This window comes from Lathamus discolor, chromosome 8, assembly GCF_037157495.1.
Source record: "Lathamus discolor isolate bLatDis1 chromosome 8, bLatDis1.hap1, whole genome shotgun sequence".
Taxonomy (NCBI): Eukaryota; Metazoa; Chordata; class Aves; order Psittaciformes; family Psittacidae; genus Lathamus; species Lathamus discolor.
Window position 1 is genome coordinate 19,220,571 of NC_088891.1, and position 18,681 is coordinate 19,239,251.

The following is an 18,681-nucleotide window of genomic DNA, read 5'->3' on the forward strand; positions in this document are numbered from 1 at the left end:
CCTGCATATATCATTCCAGGTTTTGAAATTCTACAGTGCTGCCATAGTTTAAGATTAATATAACCACCCTTCTATTCCTTTGAGCAAGAGCCGGATTCTAGCTCTGTTACACTGGATTGCAGAAAGCTTATTTTAGCTATCCTGAGTCAAATTTCCATTTTTATGGAGTTAGCAGTAAGTCTGTTGCTTTGGGGGACTGCTGCAATTTATGATCACACTTGGAGAAAAGTAAAGCTTGTTCTCCCCATCGGTGCCCACCATTTTGGAAGGGAAGTACCATATGGGGAGGGGAGCATGGTAAGTTTTGGAGTTTCAGAGGCTTCCCTTATGATTATTCATAAGCTGTCTGGGAAGACAGAGCACAGCACTGGAGGGGTTTTTGTCAGTTGTTGCTTGCAAAGCAGTCTGAGCTGGTTGAACACTTCTAAAATCTAAGCCAGTTTCTTTGGTGATCATCTGTTAATGCTCCGAGAGCCCTGTTACTGCACAACAATAGATGAAAGCAGTTCATGGTTATTTTCAAATGTTGAAATATATCTACTTTGAAGCCTACTCCTGGAAATGGTTATATCTTAAGTGCACTCCACTTTCTGGTGAAACTCCATGTATCTGTGGAAGAGTGAGGATTTGGCTTCTTCTAGGTGGGTGCCTCTTCCAGGCTTTGTGGTTCTGCACTGATCATTCAGGCAGAAATCAAAGGAATTAAATGTTAAGCAACACTTCCATCAATGTGTGTGTAGTTAGTGAAGCTGGGCTCTTGAATTCCATATTCACCAAATGGGTGGGGTAGAAACTTTTGAGTTCAGAAGTGGTGAGCATACAGTCACGTGTGTGAGGGAGAAGTTGTCTCCCACCATAATGTAAAGAGGTGTGAAGACATGGCTGACAGGTAAAGGAACACAGATCTGGAACGCGTTCCGCTGTCCAAGTATGCCGCTTCTTTCACAGTAGCCCCTTCCATAAACAGATCGTGCTCCGTGTGACAGCAGTGAAGTTTTCTGCCCCCAGCCTCCATCACGACACTGCTCCAGTCTCTCCCTTTTCTAAACTTTTAGAAATCTTTTCCTAATCCCCAGTCTACATTTATTTAGTGCCGGTTTGTAACAATTTGTCTTTGAATCCTTTCACTTAAATTACTCTTCTCTTTCCCTGATGTTCACCCAACAAATTGTTGTTTTGTTGGTAGCCATATTCTTTCTCAAATTTTGATTTTCTAGGCTCAGCAAATGTGTGTATTTCACAGGAACAGACCCAAATTCTTCTGTGTTTGCTTCAGGCTGACTGAAACAAACCAACTCAGCTGTTGATCTGCTGATCCATAGTCATAGAGAACAGGGTTGGAAGGAGCACTGAGAGGTCCCCCAGGCCATCCTCTCCCCAGAGCCACCAGCCATGCTGACACAAAGATGTCTTGCATCTCACTCACACTCGGCACACAGTGCTCTTGCAGCACGATATGCTGAAGCAAGGGCCAAAGCCACCCTGTTTGTTGTCAGTTAAGAGTTTCTTTTTGCTGTCCCACCAGCATCTGCTGATAATGGAGCCTTTTGCATATGCCAGGATTTCCTTCTGCACAATGACTTCCATCTTAGGTTGATTTCTTACTTGCAACCAGGCTGTATCTGTTGCTCTTTTTTTGGTGCAAGCTAACTTTGGTTCCTCTCAAGGTGGTTTACCCACTTGCTCAAGCATCCATCCAACCTCTGCGGGGACTGGATGTCCATGTGAATTGAACAGTCGTGTGAGTACTGCAGCTTGTACTAACGTGTCACTCTGCCTTCATGTGGAAAGCAAGGCAAGTCTCTTGGAAAGTGCCAGCTGGCTCTTCATGTTTCCTGTTGGTGCAAACTTTCAATGTTGCTAGAGGAAAAGGGAGAGAGGCCTTCTAGGGCAGCAAAGCAACTGGATAAAAACTCTACTCAGGCCATCTTGCACAAGACCAGCACGGTTGATTAGACGGTACAGCACAGCCTGGGGAGCATGTATGTGCATTAACAAATGAATTTATCAGTGAGCAGTGAGCTACGTTTGGACTGCTGAGAAGGAGCTTAGGTCTGGCTGACAGTTTCGTGAAGTTCAGGTGGCTGAGGTCAAACAGATCTGGAATACCAGGGATTGCAGGGGAAAATTCAGTGGGCAGTTTGCCCCTGTGGATTGCCGCTTTACAAACACCTATAGATGCTTCAAGTACATTCTGTCATCTTTTCTTACTGCACTGCAGTGTCACACTAGAGCTGTGCTCTTCTGGGGCAAAGTCAGGCTGTGGCAGTGTCACTGGCTGGTGTGACAGCAGCGTAGCTGCCATTGCTGTTCTTATTTCTAGGAGTGTTTAGAGGACAATAGCTTGATCTTATAACTTGTGCCTTGAAAAACATCCCTGCTGAGAATGTATCTTGGTGTTTATTGCAAAGTGTGTTTCATGCTACTTTTCTTTTCCAAATGTTTCTAAGTGGTAGTAGTACTTTAAGGAGAAGATGCCAGTGTCTGATAGCAGTGATGGAGATGAAAGATCTGCTTCTTTGGATTGCTTTCTGTGGACTCACATCCTCAGTGGGAGGCAGAAAAAATAACCTTCCAGTTCAGAAAATTCAGCCTTGAGAGACAGAAGGCAGTAAAATCAATGGCAATAAAAAAAATGAAGTAAAATAATAATGAAATATTTCAAAAGAAATCCCTTTTTTAAGGCCTCTAACCTAGAAGATGTGCAAATGCTATTTGTTGTACGTGGGGGGGGAGTGTTGGAGACTCATTCACTGAAGTCATTGATGAAATAATTAAAGGTCACTGTTGAGGGATTATAGAACTGAAAGAGAGATCTGCCTTGGGTGGAATGTCATTTATGTGCTTCACCAAATTTATTAGTTTTTTATAGGGCCAAGAGAGAGAGATTACAAAGCTCTCTCTTGGGTCAGGTCAGATTATATGGGACTGTGCTCTAAACAGTTTATTACTCCCTGAGCCATTTTAACGTGTGTTCCGAGTCTTTCAGGAAAAGAGCGGGCAGATAATTGGAAAACCTTCATCAGAAAGAATCCAGTACCTGTCAGACAGATCCTGACCCAGAACCGCACTGTGACGGAGGTTTGGTAACAGGCGGAGGGATGGGACTTGGTTTGACTTTACTGCACTTACAGCCTCGCAGAGTTAGTGTCAGGAAAAGCTCTTTCGGTTTTATGTGAGATAGGTAGGAGTCTGAGCAACCTTCCCAATCAGACATTCTCTCTGTCCGATGGAAAGCCCTGGTCATGCTGGAGTCAGCTCTCCTGTCCTTTTGTGGTCCCACGTTACTCTACTGCTCACCTCTTACAGTTGGTGCCTTCCACTGGTCCTGATGCAGTTCCAGATGTCTCAGTATGTCATGCTGTTTTGGCAGCCACTCACAGCCCATCCCACACAACTGGAGTAAATAATGCTCCTGTACCACAGAGAACAGCCTGTGTCTGACTGCTTCCCATCGCTCTCGCTTTCCAGGAAAGACTGTAGAACCATCTTTTGTTCACCACAAGGTTAGGATGGGTTTTTGTGTAGGGAAGACCTGGGAAGAGAATCACTCTTCCCATTCTGCCTTCTCGACTCACAGCTACTGGATCTTCATCGCCACATTCCTGGGGGGTAAAGGCTTTTAATTTGTTACGTGTAGAAGTGGTGCTTGGAGACAGTGTGGTGGCAGCATTAGGTTTACATTTGGACTTGATGATCTTGAAAGTATTTTCCAACCTAAATTATTAATTCTGTGATTCTTCCTTGGTGCATCTAGCAAGAAGATCCCAGTCACCATCCATGCACATTTTCCTAAGGTTGCCATTTCCAGGGGAAATACGAGCAAAAAGCTTTTTCTTTCTGCTTCCTGCCAGTTCCTCAATAAATACCATTTGGGCATCATTATGGCTTAAGGACTCCTAAATGGAAAGTTTCTTTTCTGGAAAAGGAAGTGCAGGTAACATTGCCCTCTATTTGGAAAGATGGGTTTATTTCAAAAAAAAAAAGGAGGAAAACTGAGGCTTCTGGATCCTGAAAATTCCAAGGTGGCAGAAATAAGAAAAATAAGAAGATACAAACAAACCAGGGCAACTGTGTAGTGTTTCTTGAGACAACTCCCCTTCTAGAGCCGAAACTGAAATACTCTGACAGCAGAAAACACTATGTAGAACTTAAAGTCTGACCCTCTTGTAAAAGCTGGTTTCCCCTGCTTCCTCTCTGCCCCAGTAGTTGTGCTCCTGATCCCTTCTGACTGCACATACTGAGCAGCAGGGACTTCATCTCACTGTAGATCACCAGAAAGTACTGAAGCAGTGTTGTGTGGTAGTGTGCAATGCTGGACTTATTTGTGTATATTTTGTGGGCACAAATAGTTGCTTTCAATTTATTCAGTGTACCTGTGGCATTTTTTTTAACTCCTTGCTTTCAGCAACGTAGAATATAATGAGAGATAACTGGAATTGTTTATGGTCTTTTCTCCCCAAAGCAGCTGAGGCTCCCATGTGACTAAGATGAGTTTGTTAATTGTCAGTTTGCTTTAATGATTCAGAAGCTTAATCTGTTGTTGAAATATTTATTCTGCTGTTGCTCCGTTATGTTTCATTGTCTTGTATTCATAGGAAACTATTCCAAGTAAAAAAAGTATATATGTAAATTATATTTTACATGCACATGTGTGTGTATTTAGAGATAAATCGATAGGCAATGTAAAACAAGGACATTAGTAAGGCCATCCCATAATAATGTAAAACATCCCATAACATTGGCAGCTTTCCCAGTCCTGTCTGCAGGTGGTCCCAGGTACAGCCAGGACAGTGGGTGATTTTCCTCTCCACTCCAAGGGATTCAGATGGGGGGGTGCATTACAGGATTTCCTGTGCAGGTGTTGGCATTGGGCTTTGCAGTCTACATGCCTCTGCTAAATCGGTTTGAAAGTACCTGATCGGTTTGTAAACAGTGCCCTGGTATGTTCTGTGAGCTGGCAGAGGTGGCCAGGGCTGTAATGTGTGCAGTCCTGAAAAGACTTGGTTTGAGCCTTGCTGTAAGGCACAACAGGCAGATGAATAACTGTTCCAAGTTGTATTCTGACTTCGACGCATGGCATCATGGCGTCTGGGGCAGGCTCTATGAGAGGCAAAGGAAGTGAGAGTACCATGGCCCCCATTCCTGCCTGGAGCATGGCCAGGTACTTCGAGGGGTGACCCCACGTGCTGAAGCTGCCCTTAACCTGGCCCAACTATGGTTCTGTTTTCCATGTTGCTCTGCTTAGAATTAGGCTGGAAGTGTGTTCCTAACAATACAGACAGGTATTGTCTGATGGTAGCTGAAGGTTCCATGCCTGAACAAGAACCTGTATCTATACGGGCTGGCAGGTTTGGTGGCATTGAGAGTATAAATTATGCATGCTTGAAATGAAGTGTATTTTAGCAGCAGATAGCTGAAAAGCCTTGCAATGTACTCCTAATTCAGCAGCATTGCCTTGAGCTGCTCTGAGGCCTCTTTTTTAAATTCAGACATTAGCACAAAGCACACCTCTGACTGCAGGCATTTAAAGATCAACAAGGGCCGAAAAAGCTTTTAAGATCCAGTGAAACCAGGAAAACAACCATGTTGCCTTTCAGTGTCAGGTTAGATTGCCTTCTTATGAGCACAGCTATTCCAGGTACAGAGTGCTTGGTGGTTTGGGTCTTGTTGTGTGGGGAAAGTGTTGCCCAGAAAACATCTGTTTCCTTCACCTGCAAACCACAATGTGCTGTGAAGAGGCAGGACTGCAGCCACAGAGGCCCAGGGGGATGAAGGAAATCTGGCTCAAAGGGATAAGCATGGTTTTCTGAAACACGGTATCAAAAAGAGCACTTAAAAGGAGCGAATGCTTTTAGAGCACGATACACTGCAAATTGGGCAGGTCAGATTGCTCGTGAGCTTGAAATTCTTCCTGGGTTGCCAGTGCTGTTTTCTTAGCAGCAATATTTGTGTCCTGCTCAGAACTGCAACATGAGGAGTTTGTTGTTTTCTTCTTCAGCACCTGTAAAATGTTTACTTTTCTTTAAAGTAACAGGATGTCTTCTGCATTGTCTGAACTCTGCATGAGCAGAAGAGCTGCTGCTTTCTCTTCTGTGCCCATGTCTTCGTTTTTATCTTGCCATTATTGAAGTTCAGATGTAGTTCTTAACATACGTACTGCAAGTGCAGAACTACACCCTTGACTTGTGAAAACCTGCATAGTATATTTTAAACCAACAGTAGTGTATTAGTGTTGCGTGTTGCCAAATCCCACCTGGTCTTCTGGCCTAAAAATACACAAAAGGTGGTGCTCTGGGCATACAGGGCAGAGGATGGCCTTCCACAGGGTGGAATTTCAACTGTTTAATCAACTAAATGGTCTTCTAACAGCTGCCTTTTTGTTCTTTCAGAGGATGACATGAATAATTATATCAGTCGATACTACAATGAACCAAGCAGTGGTAAGTTTTGCTTGATATTGTAAATGCGACCTGTGTTTTTACACTGTGCTATGTGCTGTAAACCAGGTAATGCTGAACAGTGATGCAGAGTGATCCATCATGGATCCATCCTCAGAATGAAACCCGCCATGACATCTGTTGGTTTGCTCCATGGAAGACTGTACCTGAATAGTAATTCTCTAGTGGCTGAAGGGCCCAAAGTTTGCTCCTGCTGAAGGCGTTCATAGTAGCTTGGAGCTCTGGGAGAGGTTAGTTCCCCCGAGGTAGGCTCTCCAGGCTGCAGAGTGGTTCAGATGGACCCGAGAATGAATGGCAGGGACAAAACAAAGGCAGAGAAGTGGAGCGGTGCCTTAGCCCAATGCTGCGCTGGTTGACCTGAGTGGGAAGAACCTCAGCAGCGGGCATGGGCCCTGACCCGAGCTCCAGTTCAGCCCCTGTGGTGCTGCTGGCATGGGGGCTCTTGGCAGGGCTGGACAGGCAGCAGGGTGGGGAACACTCCCTTACCTATAAAACACTTACTAGAGAGAGAAGTAAGTGTGTGTAGGCGTAATGTATTATTGATGTATATCCCCACATATACACAGGGATATAAAATATGTATCTATATGTGTACATGTATGCATCTAATGTATTATATGCATACAGCCCATACATACATCCCTATATATAGTATGTGTACACACAATGAAATATAAACATATATAAAAAAGATACATACATTATATAAAGATGTGTCTGTATATAGACATACATATTAAATAGAATAAAATGTATCTATATGTGTATGCATATAAATCTATAATGTATTATATTTTTTTATCCTACATATATACACAGAAACCCAGATACAAGTATCTATATATAAAAAGACATAAGTAAAAATACATACGTTTGTACATATATTTGTACAAGGTATCACGTATGTATCTCCAAACACATACATCCCCATAAATATGAGATTTATACATACAAAACAGGTATGTGTGTGACTCTATATACATATAAAGGTGTGTGTGAGAGGCTGTGTCTGTATATACATAGATAATTTATCTAAACATGAATATTAAATACATTAAAATATATAAAGATACATGTAAAGGGTGGGGTGTGGGGGAGGAGGAGAGCTGGTCTCATGTAAGAATATATGTATATGTAGAATATATTATATATTTATAACCCCATATATTCATGCACACACAGATATATGCATATCTAGAGATGTATATGTAACACAAGAATAAATGAAAGTGTGTATAAGTGTATGGTAGTTAATATATACATATTAATATGTTAATATATAAATATATATATAATGTATTATATATCTATATCCTGGTAGATATATCACTATACTGATATACAGGTGGAGATATATATATATGCTTATTAAAGACATGTTTTTTTCATGTATATATAAAAATAAGAGATGTGACAGTGTCTGTGTATAGATATGTATTCTGCATTATAAAATCTGAATATATGTATGTGTGTATATATATAGTTATGTCTTATGTATATCTCCATATAGATGTCCACATATGTATGTAGATATATACATTTATACATTGAGGTGTATACATGTGTATGTGTATACAAGTAACTGTCTAAATATGTTTCTGTATATGTAAAGATCTATAAAGGTGTTTGTGCACAATTGTGTATATACATATAAGTATTATGAATGTGCATGTAGATATGATTTATATACGTGGGTATATATACATAAATGTGTATACATAAATCTAAAGATAAGGGGGGGGCGTATGTATGTATAACTGCATATGCGCAGATACATTGTTAAATACAATAAATATTAAAAGGTGTGTGTGTCACTGTATACATCTATAATATGTATAAGTGTGTGTATACATGTATAGGTATCATGTATATGTCTGTTGCCATATAGATCCATGGGGTTATAAAAACACATTTGTATGTGAAGATATAAATACATGCATGAGAGGAACTGTTTATCTACAGATATTTAATACATATAAAAAGTGTTTAAGTGACTGTATATACATGTATTTTTAATATGTACAGTATTCTTTCCTGTAAGGGTGGTGAGGCACTGGAATGGGTTGCCCAGGGAAGCTGTGAGTGCTCCATCCCTGGCAGTGTTCAAGGCCAGGTTGGACAGAGCCTTGGGTGGGATGGTTTAGTGTGAGGTGTCCCTGCCCATGGCACGAGGTTGGAACTCGTTGATCTTATGGTCCTTTCCAACACAAACCATTGTATGTCTTTCATACAATACAGATACATATGTGTGTGTATCATGTATAGATATAATGTATTATATATCTGTATCAGTATATATTAATTCCCTGTACAAATATATCCAGAGGAAAAAAGGGGGTGTGAAGTGTATATATGTCTTATTTTAAAATTAGTAATTTTATATTTTAAAAGGGCTGTGAGAGAGACTGTTCATGTATCTTTTTAATCTCTTATGGAGCAGTGTTATTATCTATAATCTGTATTACGTGCCTAGGTTATACGTAAACTGTATGTGTGTGTATATACATACATAGGTATATGGTATTTTGTATGTAAGTATATCCCTATACAGCCCCTTATGTGTGTGTATAAAGCCATATGTCTGTGTATGCAGCCAGATAGATATGAACTTAGATAAGATCTGTGTAGCTATACAGGTATTGTATATATGTATAAAATACATGTAAAGCTGTATATATGTGGGTGGGCATGTGAGAGCGTGTGTATACGTGTATGTGGTTTATGTATTAGAAAACCCATGTGATTTGTGTACATGTGGTGGGGCATCCCCCCATCCCTTGAGCCATGTCAAGCTCTCAGGAGTTCCTATCAAGCCTCTACATGAGTTGGCGGTGACACACCCCTTGACCATAGCTGTGCCTCCTGCTCCCTGGCTAAGGCAGGAAGTGAGAACTGGGATAACCCAGTCACTGCTGGCAGCCCTGGAACACTCCTTGAGTGGGGCCTGAATGGAAGGGTACTGTTGGTATGGGAGGTTTGAAGCACTAACTGGGGTTGTGGCTGGCATGGAAACGCGCTGGTGACTAAAGCCCATCATCTTGCAACCCCGTAAATCGTGGTCCAAAGTGAGGCCTTTAGAGCTCTCCTGGTGCACATCCCCATATGGGACCACGAAGACCATCACTGATAAGACAGAACCTCAGGAAGTCCCCCACTTCTGGAGACTCAGCCCTTTCTCCCTGAGAAGCGTCAAGACACAAGAGGAGAACATTGCACTGAGTGAAGGGGAATTTTTAACAGGTACCTTATATATCATCTGTATGTATATATGTGCTTATGGATTGTTACAGCAACTGCAGTAAATGCTGTTGACTCATTTAGCTGTGCCTTAAAACTGCAAGCTGCTGACACTTGTATCCCTTTAAATGTAAACTGTTGTCTGAGACTGAGATTGGATTCAGCTGCACCTGGGCTCCTATGGGAGTTTGGAGAGCAAGGGAGTCTAGTCTGAACCTTGTGACTCAGCGGGAGGGTCTCCCTTACCCTTTGTGCTCTTGGTCTTTGTCAGTCATTTTTAGCTTGATTGTATGTCACTGTTCCCCGGTGTGCTCCCTCCAGGCAGTAACAGGGTGAGCCTTGGGGTCCCCTTCTGTGACCTCATGCCTGTATCCATCAATGAAAACTGCCTTTTCCATGATGCTCAGCTTTGATGGTGGCTCTGTGAGTGACCCTGAACCACTCCTCTCACAACAGTATCATGTATTATATGTAAAATGTGTGTACATGTTTAAGTGTCTCATAAATGAGGGTATAAAGATGTGTATATAAAGCGTATATATATAAATATATATGTAAAATTAATAATATATATGTCTGAGATTGTCTCTCTACAAATTTTATATATATTTATATATATATAAAAAATGTGCACACATACACAGATACAAAATTTTAGAGGTACACAGTATTATTTGTATTTATGTGTATCCCTCTGTATACATCCCAATTGTATACATTACATGGCCATATATGAAGAGATACGTATATGCACAGGTATATGGCTGTTTAAAAATTATGATGAAAAGGGTGTGAGTGACCACATCTGTGTATATACATGCATGCGCGTTCATGTATAGGTATAATGTATTCTGTATACGTATATCCCTATATATACATTCCCCATGTATATACAGATACACATTTACATTCCCTCTATCTATACAGGGTAATGTATCTATAAACATAAGTATGCATATGTGTGAGAGAGGGGAATGTGCAGGTATGGTCTATGTAGAGATAATGATACTTATGTAAAAGGATATGTATTATATAGTACATGTATCAAATGTATGTACACATATGTCTATATATGGAGCTCCTTATACACACACATTCCCCATACCAGTAGAGATAATCTCTATAAATATTGCATATATAAAATTTGTGTGAACTATATATAGATACACAGATATATGATACTGATTAGGTGTGTGTGCATATATATAGGTAGGTGGTAGTATTTATAGACATATAGCCTTCTGTATTAATCCCCACTATACAGCTATGATTTATATAGAGATGTGTATATATATGAGTGTCAGTAAAGGGGGGGGGGGCATGTACAGGTATAATGTATTTTAATATATGTAGCTGCACACATACATGGAAAAACATATACATGTGTATTATGTAAAGGGAATGGGTGTGTTTAAATCTGTATTTAAAGAGGGGACTGTTACAGAGAGCATGTCTGTGTGCATGTGTCTCCAAGTGTGTCTCTGCGCATGTGTGTGCATACATCTGCATGTCTGTGCATGCTCGTGTCTGTGTATACACATGCACGTGTGTCTCTGTGTGCGTGTCTGTTTGCATGTGTGTGCGTTTGTGTCTGTATGCCTGCGTGTGTCTGTGCCTGTGGTTGTGTGTGTGTACGTCTGTGTGTGCATTTCCATGTGTCTGCAGTATGTGTGCGTGTCTCTGCGTGGTCTTTGCATGGTAGCACATTTGTCTCAGTATGCGTGTCTGCACATCTGTATGTCTGTCTCTGTCAGTGCGTCTGTCAGTGTATGACTGTGTCTGTATATGCATGTGTCTGTGCATCTGTGTGTGTCTCTCTCTGTGAGTCTCTGTCAATCTGTGTCCATCTGCTGTGTGTCTCTGTGTGTGTGTCTATGCGTGTGCACATGCCTGTGTGTATCTGTGGCACTGCATGTGTGCATGAACATCTGTGCACTCATGTCTGTGTGTATGTCTGTGTCTGCATGTGCCTGTGCGTGCATGCATGCCTGCAGTTGTGGATGTGCCTCTGTATTTGTCTGTATGTCTGCGTGTCTGCCTCTTCATGTGTCAGTGCATGTGTGTCTGTGTGTGTGACTTTGTGTGATGCGGAGGACCTGGGAAAAAAGGTAAACACCATGGGTTGAGGTGAGAACAGTTTAATATTGACATAAAATATCACAATATAATAACAGTACTAATTAATAGGGGGGAGGGAGAGAGGAGGAAGAAATAAACCCACACACACATTCTGCCCATGGCTATATGGATAAATCACTATATAAAGATGATGTACATATGATGAAACAGGTGTGTGTGTGTGTGGGAAGGAGGCTTTGTACATACACTTATGTATTATACCTTGTGTGCATGTGCACACGCAGTATGAGTTGTAGCTGTATCTATAGAGATATCCTTCTAATCTACTTAAGAGATCTATAAAAAGGTATGTTTGGGTACAGATTTTATATAACACGTATATAAATATACACATAGTATAGGTGTATATATACACACATAGATGTATATAAACATATGCATCTATGTAAATATATACATATATAATTTTATAGTCTCACATATAGCTATCACTGGGTGCATGCTCAAGTGTAATGTACATATCCGGATATAGGTGTATGCACACATTTATATACAAAGATAAAGCTATGTGTGTGTATTCTATTTATAGCTAGCTAAATATATGTAGGTAAAAAGGGGAGACTGTATTAAATAGCATATCTATCAACTCTGTGTGTACATATGTATGTATATTGCATCACATGTGGGCCTCCTAACACGCCCCCCCTCCAATATCTGTATGGATAATTTTATACATATGTGTATATATGCAGCATGTGAGAGACTGTGTATAGACACACACAAACATACATATTGTATAGAATGTGTGCACATGCATATAGGTTTACAGTATTGCTTTAGATGTGTGTTTCTCTGTAATTTATCCCCATTCTACACGTGGCTATGGATATAAAGAGACATGTCCGTCTATAAGTAAGTGTGTGTAAATATACAGCTATATAAATTGGGGGGGGCGGGTGGGGGCGGGGGGGCTGTTCCCATATAGGTATAATGTATTTTTTTATATTTCTCTCTTAAATATATATATGTGTACATAAACACACACACACACACAGAAATATACACATATTTATATAAAGCTAGACAGGGTGTGTATATTCTGCTTAATGAGGCAATTATGTGTATTTAAAGGGAGGACAATGTACTATATAAGAAATGTCTACATTTATAAGTATTATACAAGGGGTCTTATGCACACAGACATATTCCCTTTATCTATATTTATCTCTTTATACAGAGGTATCTTTATATCTCTGTATAAAGACTGTATATAAAGGGGAAGGTCTGGGGAGAGGAGAGACTGTATATATATATATATATGTATGTGTGTACGTATATATACAGGTATATGATAGAGATGTGTATATGTTGGGGCATACATATATAGATGCTATATCTGCACGTGTGTATAATTTAAAAGCTGTATAAAAGGGGGGGTTTGTGCTCATGTATAGATATGATGTATAATACTCATATATCCCTTTATATACATTCCCCATCTGTATACATAAATGTAAATATTTCTAGATAAAGACAACTGCAAAGAGAGAGCAAGTGCATATGCATTCTGTTTAAAGATAATTAAATTAATTTAAAGGGGGGACTATGTACTGTATATGTGAGAGTATATAGATATAAAAGATATCTGTACGTATATAGGTGTAACATATTACATATGGGGATTATAGAGACATATTCCTATATATAGGGATAAATCTCTGTATAAAGATTATGAATATATTAAGGGGGGACAAGGATTGTGTATATTAGACACACCTATATATTATGAAGTACACATGTATATTAGTTTAAAAACTGTGTAAATAAGGGGAGCATGTGTGTTCATATATAGGTATGATTTATTATGTATGTATATTCCTCTCTATATATACATTCCCATGGCTGTAGACACTTATATATAACATGACAGTGTTGTGTGTGTATTCTAACAGTAGATAATTACATGTATTTAAAAGGGGGACACTGTGGTATATATATCAAATGTCTGTGCATACATGTGTAGATATAATGTATTCTGTATGCAGCTCCTTATAAAGAATACGTGTATGTGAGCAACTTGTGAAGATACCTACGCTGTTTGTGTGTGTGCGTGTGCATACATACACACACGTTTACTTAGAAAAAGGAGTCTTTAATGACAGGTACATGGAGGTATTTGGAGGGGGGAGACAAACTGTGTACTTGTGTGTGCGAAGGCAAAGAAGAATCTGTGTATATACATACAGGTATAATGTATGATACATGGAGCTCCATTATATATACACACATACATTTCCTCATATCTATATAGGTATATGCAAAGATTGTGTGTATATAGAAATGTGACTGTTTGTATATATCTTTGTAAACATTTAAATAGTATCACATATGTCTGTATGTTAATAGCCCTCTCCTCCATCCTGATTGTACACGGATATACAGAAGATGTGTTCATCTAGGCACAGGGATATATATTTAAAGCTGTATTAAATAAAGGCTTTGGGGGTATAATGTATTGAAATATTTTCATATATATACACACACTGAATTTATATACATTCTTTCTTTGCACAGACACACAACATACATATATTTATGTAAGGGGGGGTGTGTGTATAATTAGAGGATATGTAATTATAGATGTGTATGTATGCACATTTTATATAATATGTACACACAGCTAGAGGTACATTATTTATAAATGTATATTCCCACTTTATATATATGGCTATATGTGTCTCCATAAAGCTGGGTGTATCTATATGTGTATGTGTCTACATGCATGTGTATCTAAAGCAAGCCCTGTAACTAAGGGGGAGGTGGTACGCATATAGCTATGTTACACAGGTATGTATGAAGCAGAGAGGCTCTAGGGGAGGGCAGTATGCACTCTGCTCACTGGCTGTGGCCCTCCGCACTGGCAGTACTCACTGCTCTCTGCTCTCTTCCCTGCAGACAGCGGTGTCCCCGAGGCAGCCATATGTGTGGTCACCACTGCCGCCATTGACGTCCATCACCCCAACATCTCGTCCGACCTTTTCACGGTGGAGGTGCCAGTGCGCCTGGGCAGCACCGGGACGTCGGCCAGCGTCACATCGGGCAGCGCCTCGCGCTCCACCGTCAGCTCAGGCACGCAGGCCTGCAGCGAGAGCAGCCACACGCTGGGCTCCTCCCCGGACTGCAGCACGGCCTGCGAGGACACTGCTGAGGCTGGCGCTGCCCCTCGCGCTGACCTCGCGCCCACCCGGCAGCGCGTGGCCCACGCCATGGTGCAGGAGCTGCTCTCATCCCTGTCGGAAGAGGCCTGCCTGGCGCAGAAGGGGCTGGATCCTGTTAACCTGAAGCTGCCTAGCCCTGCAGGCTCGGCAGCCTCCAGCCCCAACCTGGGCCACCGCCTCAGTGTCTACAACTGCAGGAACCAGGAGAGCCTCAATGTGTTCCAGCTCAAGCCCCTCATCGACTGCCCGCAGGCTGCCCCACTGATCGATGACAAGTTTGGTACGCTCGGGACCCCAGAGCCACAGCTGGGCAGGGTTCCCAAGGCATAATGACAGCCGGGGGGCAAGAGGCAGCTGTGGGGACACAGTGGGCTGGGTCACATGGCTTCCACAAGCAAGGTGGCTCTGCTGGAGGCAACCTGTGGCATCTCCTGCAGCTGGGGAACATCCAACCTCACCTCTGCCTGCCAGTGCCCTGATGGTGCATGATGGACCGGCCGTGCCACCAGCTCTGGGCCAGCTGCAACCTACAGTGTCCTCTGGGGCACAACGGACCTTCCAGCAGTCTTGGGCCAACATGGACCCACAGTGCCTGGGGAGACAGACAGACAATGAACCTGGCCCAGGGGTAGGACAGAGCTGCTGGACAGCTTAGACCCAGCCCGGCCCCCAGCCTGAGCACAGCTGGGAGGGGGAATGGGGAACAAGAATAAACACCGAGAAACAGACTCTGCCTCCTGCCTCATATCCCTGTTTTGCTTGTTCCCTTTCCTTCCTTCTCTTACCTGCCTTCCCTGTCTCCCTTTCTTCCACTCCGTGCGCCAACTCACTGTCCACCAAAAAAGGAGCCCACCACCACAGTGACCCCACCTCTTTCCGGTACAATCCTTTATTTGCCCTTATTCTCCACCCCAGCTCCAGTGCAGGGTCCATCCGCGTCGTTCACTTCTTCTTCAGGAGCTCCGTCATCTCTGGTACTGCCTGCAAACACCAGCGCTGGGGTAGGGTGCGCTCTCCCTCTGACCCCTCCCACGTTCTCCCCCTGCAGCACCCAGCCCCCCATTATTCTCCCCAACCTCCCACCCCTCATGCCCAGCACAGCCCTCCAGGGGCTGTGGGTCATCCCCGCTCACAGCACTCCCCACCTCTCTCCTGCTGAATAAAGCTTCTTAATTATTTAAGAGCGCTGCATTTCCATTAGGTGGAAATAATGCATTCGTACAAAATTTATTAAGGAAATTGTCTACATGGTGTTTCTTCAGCATGCGACTGGCTCACAGGAAGGCCTGTGCTCACGCTGAGCCAGCGGGCACTGTTTCAGCAATGGCATTAAGTGCTGGCAGCGTTTCTGCCCGCACCACTCACAGAGCCGGGCACACGCGTGGCCCTGTGCACACACAAGCCCTAGGCGGGTGCACACGCGCTGGCTCACAGCCCCGCTCTCCCAGAGAGAGCTGCAAGCTCCCCACGCGCAGCAGCCCAGGCAAAAATCACACCTGCTCCTGCCACCAGCACTGCAATGTCCTACCTCGTGAAGCTTTAGAACAGATGCGAGCACCCAGGTGCCATTAGTGCTCAGAATGGCTCCTAGCCAGGGAGCTGGAACAGAGCAGCCTGGCTGTGCCACCCCCAGCACACCTGATTGACGGCTTCTCTGTGCAGGGATCCAATTTTAAGCATGAAAATAATGAAATACACAGCCCCATGTTTAGGCTCACCTGAAATAAGTCTGCCACCAGGCCGAAGTCTGCCACTTGGAATATTGGAGCTTCTGGGTCCTTGTTAATAGCAACAATGGTCTGCAGGAAACAGTAAATCACCATGTGAATATATATATATAAAAACAAAGAGATAGAGACTAATGTCTAGGGCTGGCTCCCATTGACAGACCTTATCCAGGAAGCCAAACTAAGTTTTTCCCAAGCCCCTAGAAGCAGAAGCCAGGGCTAGCAATATTTTAACTTCTTTTCTACCTCAAAAAACAACCACCAGAAACAAACATCCCCCATAAAACTCCATCCCAGCTCACTGCATACGTCAGGGCTATCCTTCCCTGTTGAGGAGTCTAGAAACAAAATACTACAACCAACTACCTGCCAGCTCTAAGCACCACCATCACAGAAATAACTCATTTAAAACGAGTACAGTATACGCTGTGCCTGAAGGGACGCATCAGTTGGTTTGTCACACAGCAGAAGAAAGCAGATAGTGGAAATCCCAATGCATTGGTCCAGATAAATGTGTCTTGGTTCAAACTCTGCCACGCAGGTAAATCATTCTGCAACTTCTGAGACAGCGTCTCACAAAACAAACCCACATGGGTGTCCCCTTCAAAATCTATACCAGGATGGGGAACACTCCATAAAGGATGGGGGGGGGGGGGGGGGGGGGGAAGGACAGGAGCTTGTGAAATGAGCCTTGCACCAGTGTGGGGTCAAAGCACAGCACCCCACTGCTGCCTTTTCATCCTGAGCCTGCTTCGAGCTGCTCCCAGCCTCCTTGGCCAGCTCTAGCCCTGCAGCTGTGTGTGTGACACACAGACCTGCCCTTCCCAGGCATCCACAGCTCATGTGTCTCCCTTCCTCCCTCCCCTGACCGTACTCCTCCCGCAGACTCAGCGGCGCAGTAGCACACACCTCCCGGCAGTCACTCACCGACAGAAGTTTGCAAACCCCGTGGGTTCAGGCCCACATAAATGTTGCTTTTATTCTCAGGCCATTTGTACCCTGTGACTCGCTATAAAGAAGGACCACAGCATCAATGCAAGAAGGAAGCACCTGCAGCAGAGCCCTGCTGCTGCCCTCCTGCCAAAGACCCGCACACTGCAGTAACGCTTCCCCCAAATCTTTTTCCCAAAGTTCATTGGCTTTAGTTCAGTTCCCCTCTCCGTGAGCTCAGCCTCCAGCGACAGTCCCACAGCACAAAGCAGCAAAATCCAGGCGGTGATCCCCCAGGATATCTGCTCAGTAACGACCTGAACTATGCTCTGAGGCCCCACCATGTTCTGCAGAACTGGTCACAGGGCACAACACCTAACGCTGAGGGTGGGGGAGGTCGCCTGGGGACTGCCAGCTCTGTCCTTGTCACAGTAAGGACACCAACTGCTTGTAAAACTGCTTTCATCTTTAGTTCGGCAGCCCAGTTCTTCCTTAGTCTCCATTCGTTAGCTGAAACAACTTCACATTAAGATCACAGAATGGGTTTGGATGGAAAGGACCTTAAGATCCTCCAGCTCAAGCCCCTGCCACCTGGTTCTCCGCCTCATCGCTAGCTCAGACCTTCCACGGCAAGCAGCAAAAGCATCACCCTGCTTGCAGCAGCCCTTTGCGAGTTACATCTGTTAGAGAAGCTCCTGCAACTGCCCCATGAGGGAATGGAAAACGAGGAAAGCAAGCAGTGCTGATTCTCCAGGTCTCCTCTAAAGCGGCATTTTCTACCTTGCTGTAAAAGGACAAATAAATTATACATCTCACTTGGTAGAAAGCATCTGACGTATCCTGAAGTGTCCAAATTCACAATGCCAGACAATTCACAGTGCTGAGCCAAGACAGGGGGACACTCCAGAGATCTCCCATGGCTGTGTAATGCTTTATGTTTGTAAGAGCTGCACCTTTTCAGTAACTACACATCTATGCTTTGGCTAACGGGAGAGCAAACACAATTCAAACCGAATTTCTCAGTCCGTT

General features: G+C 43.2%; 2 protein-coding genes across 5 annotated transcripts in view; one reads left to right on the top strand and one right to left on the bottom strand.

Annotated features, from left to right (window-relative positions):
• The window catches only part of TMEM266 (transmembrane protein 266), an 88,761-nt gene extending 72,786 nt beyond the window's left edge, over positions 1–15,975 (top strand). For all 3 annotated transcript variants that reach the window (XM_065688741.1, XM_065688744.1, XM_065688742.1), the window contains 2 exons: positions 6,393–6,443; positions 14,733–15,975. In XM_065688741.1, the coding sequence (XP_065544813.1) occupies positions 6,393–6,443; positions 14,733–15,325 (644 nt within the window). In that variant the 3' untranslated portion in view covers positions 15,326–15,975. The remainder of the gene's footprint in view (positions 1–6,392; positions 6,444–14,732) is intronic.
• ETFA (electron transfer flavoprotein subunit alpha) overlaps positions 15,869–18,681 on the bottom strand; it is a 28,762-nt gene continuing 25,949 nt past the window's right edge. For both annotated transcript variants that reach the window (XR_010614699.1, XM_065688746.1), the window contains 2 exons: positions 16,714–16,794; positions 15,869–15,976 (listed from right to left, as the gene is read on the bottom strand). Coding sequence is in view for 1 of the 2 variants with exons in the window: in XM_065688746.1 (XP_065544818.1) it covers positions 15,938–15,976; positions 16,714–16,794 (120 nt within the window). In the remaining variant the exon portion in view is untranslated. The remainder of the gene's footprint in view (positions 15,977–16,713; positions 16,795–18,681) is intronic.